Here is an 8332-nt window from a genome sequence, read left to right as displayed (position 1 = left end):
GTTGCCTTTCTCAGAGTTATTTTGAGATAAAATGAGATGTTGAATATGAAAATGTATTATTCTATGCACTGTGCTTTGACTATTTCAAAAATTTTTTAAATAGTCTTTAGAAAACAAAACACCATGAAATCGCAGAATATAAGCACTAGAAATGACCTCAGATTTCATCTCAGTGTCATAGATTCTGATAAAATAAAAACAGCAATTCAAGAAAAGTAGTAGCAGCTATACTCATATGCAAATTTGCATTTCTCAGGTAACTTGAAGAAAATGTTATTGATAACAGTGACTATCCCTCAGGCTTATTAAACTTATAGACAAGAAAACTAGGCTATCTTAAAAATCATTTGAAAATGTTGACTATTACACATGCTAAAAAGAAAATAAAAAATGATAAATAGATAAATTAACTCTTCCACCCACTCTTGCACCGTTTCCCTCTCTAGTGGAAATCACTGGTAATCAGAATTCTGTGATAACTATCTTTAAGTAAACTATTTTTACCTCTAGGTGGCAGCAAATATTAATCAAACGAACAAATCTAATGAAAGTGTTGGTAGCATTTTGGACAAAAAATAATGAGTGAATGTCTTAAGAAAGAATTGTGAGAATATGAGTGTGAATTCTTTGTTTTTGTGTGTTTTGAAAGAGTTACATTATATTGCCTAAAGCTCTAAAAGTATCTTCCATATTGGAAATAGAATAGAATTTCTCAATCACTAGCAATTTAGTCTTTAAAATATACAGGGCTTGTGGGAACTCTCTGTACTTTCCATTTAATTTTGCTGTGAATCTAAAACTGTTCTAAAAATAAAGTTTATCAATCAAAAAAGAAATATAAAGGATAGACATTTCTGCAAAAAGTTAAGCGTAAATTAAATTTCATGCTTTAACATTAGCTTACCTCCTAATTGAGAGGATAACCCATTTTTATTTTTAGTGCAGCCTTAAGTTTCTGAGTCATTTACCAAGTCATTTTTCATGAAATTTAAAGTATTTAATAGAGCCTTTTGGCAAGTCCTTTTTTTAAGTCAAAAGAACTTTAATATTAATAATAGTTATTTCCCTAATTTATTTAACATAAGTTTGGGATTTTGTATTTCATATTGTTTTTTAGTGTATAGATAATTTGGCTTGAATTTTTAAAGTATTTACATTGACATACAATGATATTTTGCCACCTTGTTAAGAGGATTTTAGTTTATTTTAATGTATTCATTGCAATATATTTGCTAATGTAGCTTTTAAAAAAATAATAGCTTCATTAAGATATAATTCACATACCATACAATTCAACCATTTAAAGTGAACAGTTCAGTGGTTTTTAGTATATTTTTAGTTTTGCAACCATCACTGTATTGTAACTTTATTGATTTACTTTTTATGATTAGAAAAATCCCAGCACTGTAAAAGATCTCTGACTAGGAGTTGGAAAACCTGGCTTAATAGTCTTGGTCTGCTCAGTTGTGAGCAAATCTTTGTGCCTCTAACCTTTGAAGTGCAAAGATTGAGCCATTCACTTACTTATTGACAACTAAGTTTCTTCTCTGTCTATGCCAAAGGAATAAAAAAATAACACCACATTGCTTTTCCTGGAAGACTCCACAGTCCAACAGGTCAGTAATAAGGTTTCATCCGGCTTGAATGTTCATTGTCTCTTCTTGGTCCTCAAGCAATGACCATTTAGAAAAACTAGCCTTTCTGGTCATTTGGAATGGAAAACTTCTGCAGGAAGGGTCATTTGGTTAATGGTTGAGCATTTAAACACTAGGTAGGGCTGTGTTCTTTGTAACCATGTAACTTCACTCTTTGCAATTCAAGTACTGTCTCTATGTGCCTGTATTATAGAGGAGACCACATGTGATGTCTTTTTTTTTTTTCCCCCTATCTTGAAAGGTACTCACAAATCTCTGAAGTTGGGCTTTTGAAAGTCCCTTCAAGCCTTGCCCCTTCCTCATTAAAGATTTTCTCCTTGGCAGTAGTGCCAATGCTATCTATGCGGTTCAGGTCAGGGCATTCCCAGTAAGATACAAACAGCTATTCATGAATCCGAGGGCTTTCTTTTTTTCCCAGGCTTCTCTGGCAGTGTCCCAAGAGTTCATTGGCTTTTCACTCTAAACAACAAATAACAGTGCTGCTGAGACAAATTCCTCGTTCACCTTACACTGGAGAACCAGATCAGCACAGCAGCATTGTCTTCTGAATTGACATTTTTTCTTTGAGTAAGGATGCTTTTATTTACACTCTCTTAACCTTAAATAGCAAACAGACTGCTTTTTTACAATCTAAGTAGAACAACTTTCTTGGAGAACAAGTGTTATTTCATTGAATAGGAAAATTTCCCCAAATGTACTCTTTTCTTTGCATCTTTGATTTGTAGCATCTCCAAATAGCTTCTGTTTTCATGGAGTTTCAGTAAAAGCTACCAAAAAAAAAAGGGCAAGGAATTATTGAGCAGGACTTGGTGAATGAAGATAAAGAAAAAGAATTTGGAAGTAAAGAGGCTTCACAGGGTTGTGGAAAGGGCTCTGGAAGAATCAGGGACCTAAGTTCTCATTCCGTGTGCCACTACTTCTCTGAAAATCCTAACTGTCTGTGCCTCTTTCCCCATTAGTAAAATGGGGAGGTTATCCTCCTAGATCCATGATTCTGTTTGGAATACAAGGTGTGGGAAAGTTTTTCAAGGAATAAATATGGGAGTTATTATAGGACCTTAACATTTGTTTTAATCATCTTTTGAGAAAAAAATTAATTAGAGCAGATCCCTAACTGAATGTATGAGAATAATTCAAAATATTTAGAGCTGGATTTGCCAAGCATAAGGGTGTTACCCTGATTTTGCCATCGACTTGTTATGCAACCTTGAGCAAGTCATGCTACTGGGTTGCTCCTTGGTTTTACTTTCTGCAGATGATTGCAATAATGCTAAATCACCCAAGTGCTGAAAGGCTTAATTAAGGGCTATTAAGTCTTTATAATTACAAGGGAGGTGGTAGTAGTATTGAAAAAAGTGGCTTACCTACCATACGAGAGGTTTTTATGTTATAAATATTCCCTTAGATAAAAAGTAGAGACAAAAGCTAAGAGATAGAATTAGGTTCTTAAGCCTGATTTGTAAAATAGTTATGTTTTATAATATTGCCTTATACAATTTTTTAAAAAGAAACTATACTTTGATATATACATCATTCTCTTTCCTTGCTAATAAAATTTTATTAAAATTTTAATATGCAATTTCTTGTAGTGTGTGTGTCTTTTATGTGCCATCTTAATTTTGGCAGAAATTATTCGACTTAAGCCCTTTTCTCTAGAATAGGAGGAAAATTTGGTGACAGCACTAAATGGTTTAGAGATGGTGGATACATTTCAGATATATGGAGTTATTAGGGAATTCTAGACCCTTGTTTAGAAAATCAGTCAGAAGCAGCATGATGCTTTAAAAAGTTTAGGGCAGGAATGTAAATTGGCACAACTACTCCGGGAGCAATTTGGCAATTCTACTTCTAAGTATATTCCTTAGTACAGTGGTTCTCAAATTGTGGTCCATGGACCAGCAGCAACAACATTGCCTGGGAATTTCTTAGAAATGTACATTTTCAGGGCTTACCCAGGCTTACTGAATCAGAAACTCTGGGGGATGGGTCTAATAAGTAGTTTAACAAGCCCTCCAGGTGATTCTGATGCTTGCTAAAGAACCTCTGGCCTAGAGAAACTCTTGCAGTGTGCACCAAGAAACACATAAGAAAGCTCACTTCAACTAAGGATTCATATGTAATATCTCATTTAGTCTTCCCAGCAACTGTATGAGCTTGATTCTGTTATTAACCCTGCTTTACTGATGAGGAATTATGCCCATAGTCACAGAGTTAGTAAGAGAGCTTGAACTCAGATACATTCTCAACTACAGTGCAGTCATTAAAACCAAGAATCTCGGAACGGACTAGGGCAATTTGCATTTTCATCAATTTGGGGAAAGTCCAAGAGAGCGGTTTCTGTTGTTTATTCAGGAGAAAAATTCTTTTTATTGATCAAGGCATTCACTAGTTATTAGGGATTTTACACTTATTATCTTATTTAATCTTTGTAACAATTCTTTGATGCATGTCTGTTATCCCCATTTTATGGATGAGAAGTTAAGTAATTGGCTCAAATTCACACAGCTAGTAAAAACCTGGACTTGAGCCCATACTTATACCCAAAACCCATGTTCTTTCTCTTGTAGCAAATTTTCATTCCTTTTTCCTTAGTCAAGTTCAAAATCAGTTCAAAGCAGAGCATGAACTACTCAGGTTATATGTATTACAGAAGAGATGAGTTCTATATAAAGTAAAATACCTTTGTCCACCATTAAATTAAGTGAACGATGAGATTATAAAATATTAAATTTCCCAAAGGATATTTATTCCTTCTATACTGACTTCTTTTTTTATTTTATTTATTTTTATTTATTTTATTTTTATTTTTTTAGGTGAGGCAACCCTTGGTTGACCTCACAGATTGCAAAGACCTTGTCAGTTTACAATCCCTTATTTTTTATTTTTTATGCCTACAGCGCCTGGTCTTCATAGGTGGTCTCCCATCCAAGTACTAACCAGGCCCGACCCTGCTTAGCTTCCAAGATCAGACAGGATCAGGCTTGTTCAGGGTGGTATGTCTGTAGACTTAACTTTTTTTTAAAAACCCATGGAGAGTTTACTCACTTAAGAGAAATATTTGTTTTCTTTCCCGTGTCATGATTTCTCTGATTTTAGCATAAAATGAGATTCTAGGATTGCATATTAGAATAATAATTATTTTGTGTCAACTGGCCTAGTTTTGCAAGATCTTCAGGACTAATTTGGGACAGTTTCATTACATGTGTAAAGCCATAGCTTAAGCAATACACTTCTGGAATTTTTTTTCTGAATGTTCTGCTTTTTTTTCAGGTGAAAATTATAGCAATGAATGAGAATGTCACTCTTAGGTCAGCCCTTGATAAAAATCTGAAGAGTGCTGTGACTGCTGCTTTTCTCATGCTCCCTGAAAGCTTTTCTGAAGAAGACCTCTTTATAGCGATTGCTGGACTCTCCTATTCAGGTTAGTAGGTTTGGTGCCCATGTTTTCTGCAAGAAGATTTGTTGTTTGAAGGCCATGCAAACACCTTATTCCTCACTCTACACTGGAGCTGCAGTAACATTAGTTCAGAATCCCATTACTTCCTGTGTAGGTTACTGTGATTAGTCTCCATACCTCCAAGTTCTATTCCTCTCTCGTATTCATCTGTACACAGATTACCCCAGGGTAATCTTTTTGTTGCTGTTATTTTTATCTTGAAACAATTTTAAACTTAACAGAAGAGTTTCAATAATAATACAGAAAACCCATATACTGTCTCTCCAGATTTACCAATCGAACATTTCATCACATTTTAACATTTTATCAGATTTGTTTTATCATTCTCTCTATATCAGTGGTGTTCAAACTTTAGTGTGCATCAGAATCTCCTGGAGAGCTTGCTAAAATAGACTATTAGATCCACTCCCAGACAGCTGATTTTACTAGGTCTGGGGTGTGGCCCAAGAATTTGTATTTCTAGCAAGTTCCCAGGTAATGCTAATGCTTCTTCAAGGATCCCATTGCTCTCTCTGTATATGTAAATACACTGTATTACGTATTTTTTTCTGAACTATTTGTGAATAGGTCACACTTATCATGTCTCCTTTAGGCCAGATACTTCAGTATGTGTTCCCAGAGAGCAAGGACATTCTCTTACATAACCATAGTACAATTATCAAATTCAGGAAATTTAACAGTACTGATAAAAATTTTAAAGTACTGATACAGTACTTTTATCAAATTGACGATCCATATTCTAAGTGTTGTCAGTTGTCCCAGTTATGTCCTTTATAGTATTTTTTTTCCTTCCAGTACATGATCCAGTCAAGAATCATACATTGTGTTGCAATGTCATGTCTCTTTTATCTTTTAATGTGGAATGCTTGCTCGGCCTTTCTTTTTCTGAAATGACATTCATATCTTTGAAGTCTACACACTAGTGATGTTTGTGCACTGATAGGCAATGTTTTCTCCCTTCTAAGCAATCTATGGAGAGACATTTGAAGATCATATAAATATCCTGCTTCTTATCAAACTTTTCCTTCTAGGTTGAGCATCCATTGATGATTCTTGCTCAAACTCATCTTTTCTATGATGGTTATAAAGTGGTGACTTTCCAACTCCACCACTTCCTCCACATTAAGGAAAAGCTTTCCCTTCTTTCGTTCTTTCGTTCTTTCGTTCTTTCGTTCGTTCTTTTGTTCTTTCGTTCTTTCGTTCGTTCTTTTGTTCTTTCGTTCTTTCGTTCTTTCGTTCTCTCTCTCTCTCTCTCTCTCTCTCTCTTTCTTTCTTCATTTACCTACCTACCTAGATATTGACTTCTTTCCCCTTCTACTTAAACAGTTGTGTCCCTCAGAGATGTCAGAGACTCCTTCAGAGGGCAAGAGGAAAGCTGAGAGGATAGAGCCCTGGCCCCTCACCCTAGCTGTAACCAGAAGAATGCCACACTTACCTGTTTAACATGTTGAGGATCTATGTAAAATTTCATTTACAAAAAAGTAGTCAACTACTCAAAAAATAGTTTGAAAATCACTATCTTAAGTAAATATCCTTTTTCCCAACTTTCAAGTATGAGTCACAGAACTCTATGTTCAAAATATTGCAAAAGCAGTTTGCTCCTTTGCTAAATCCCTGTACAGATAAGATTTCATGGAAATGTAATGCTGAAAGAGACTTTAACAGTCTAATTCTTCAGCGTTTTTTCCAAAATGTGTCTAGCATGACCACAACTATAATTGCGACATGGAAGAAAGAAAATGAAATAACTCTCTCTTTGGTTGCTTCTGCTTCACCTGGCAGCAACCCTGCCATTTAACAAAAGGTTGGGGAGCAAAGAGCGTTATGACTGTGTGCCTAGGTGAATGGTCCTACATGCAGCATGTGGGGAAAGGTGTCCCTTATGTTAGCATAATCCCCTCCCCGTGCTCCCTGTGAGAAAGATGGGCCAGAAGCCTTTTATTGACTTTGTGGGAGAAAATGCAGAACTGTTCTCTACTTTGCCCATACCACGACCACTCCTATATTTTGCCCCTATAATCAACATCAGCATAGTATTAGGCAGCTTCTAGTTATCTATAAATTTTGAACATTAACTAAAGATGTTTACCAAATGACATAACTGCTTTCACCTAATTGCAAACCTTAAGTTAGCATTCAAGCTGCTATCAGTCTTCAGCTGATTTTTGCTTTGCCTCCTGAAAGGACTGTGTTTTATACTCCTGGTTTCTCCTTGGCTTTGAGACATATACAAGTTATTTAGTAAATATTTGCTGATTCATAACAGTATCATCTTCTGTTTTGCTCCCTTTAGAATATTTATTAAGGGCTGCTATATAGCAGCACTGTACTAGACACAGATAGATAGGTAAGTGGGTGGGCAGGTGGGCAGGCAGGCAGGCAGGCAGGCTGGCAGACGGATGGACAGACAGACAGACAAATAGGTAGATAATTTATTCCACCGTTAATTTTTCACATGACAGCCCTATTTGTTTAACAAATATTTATCGTGTTTCTTATACTGTGCAAGGCCTTACCTCTAGTGAGCTGACACTAGTGAGCATGACATGAGCGAAACATCTCATGGAGTTTATGTTCTTTTAAGGAGAAACAGACATTAAAGAAGCAATAAGGTAATTTCAGATGGTGCTTAAATGCTATGAAGAGAAGAAAATAAATCAGAATGAGAGTAGGGCTGTCTTTAGTCTTTACAGTGGATAGTCAGGGATGGCCCTCTGAGGTGGTAACATCTGAGCTGAGATCTAAACTGATAAAGAGTGGCCCTGGGCTGTTGGGAAAAGAGCAATCAGAGAAAGGGAGTTGCTTCCCAAGAGCCAGGTTTCAGACCTTGCTGTGTCTGACCCTAGCTTTCTCAGCCTCCAGTCGCTCTCATTTCTCATCTAGTCTCCTCTTGTTTTCTTGCCATTATATTATTTATTGCTTAACCCAGATTTGGATCTGAGAATTTGGCCTAGTATCCTATATTACTCAGTTCAGTGAAGTTGGCTTCTTCTTACCGCAAAACTTAGGACACAATGCTTGGCAAATCCTCTCCAGAGGGAACTGGTTACAACTCTGTGTAGTCCCTAGCTTATGAATGAGACATTTTCCAAAAAGTCTGCTGTAAGTCAGTTGTTTAGAACTGGGACCATTTTCCCACTGAAATAACATTATACATGATGGTTGTTCCCAAGCCAGGACACAATATAATTAATGGTTACCTAGTCCATAATGATGGGAT

The 8332-nt window shown here is 36.0% G+C and overlaps 1 protein-coding gene and 1 pseudogene across 7 annotated transcripts in view; one reads left to right on the top strand and one right to left on the bottom strand.

Annotated features, from left to right (window-relative positions):
* The window catches only part of TAMM41 (TAM41 mitochondrial translocator assembly and maintenance homolog), a 45572-nt gene that overhangs the window by 7269 nt on the left and 29971 nt on the right, over positions 1 to 8332 (top strand). For 6 of the 7 annotated variants that reach the window (XM_006917628.3, XM_006917627.3, XM_025050772.1 and 3 more), the window contains one exon: positions 4926 to 5076. In XM_006917628.3, coding sequence (XP_006917690.1) covers positions 4926 to 5076 — 151 coding nt within the window. Of the gene's footprint in view, positions 1 to 2084; positions 2223 to 4925; positions 5077 to 8332 lie in introns of those variants that run through there. The other variant, XM_025050776.1, reaches the window with a different exon arrangement.
* Positions 4544 to 4662, bottom strand: LOC112484520 (annotated as a pseudogene).

Source organism: Pteropus alecto, unplaced genomic scaffold (assembly GCF_000325575.1).
Source record: "Pteropus alecto unplaced genomic scaffold, ASM32557v1 scaffold75, whole genome shotgun sequence".
In the NCBI taxonomy this organism is placed as follows: domain Eukaryota; kingdom Metazoa; phylum Chordata; class Mammalia; order Chiroptera; family Pteropodidae; genus Pteropus; species Pteropus alecto.
Note: the sequence above shows the minus strand (reverse complement) of the source record. Positions and strands in the feature narration are given on the sequence as shown.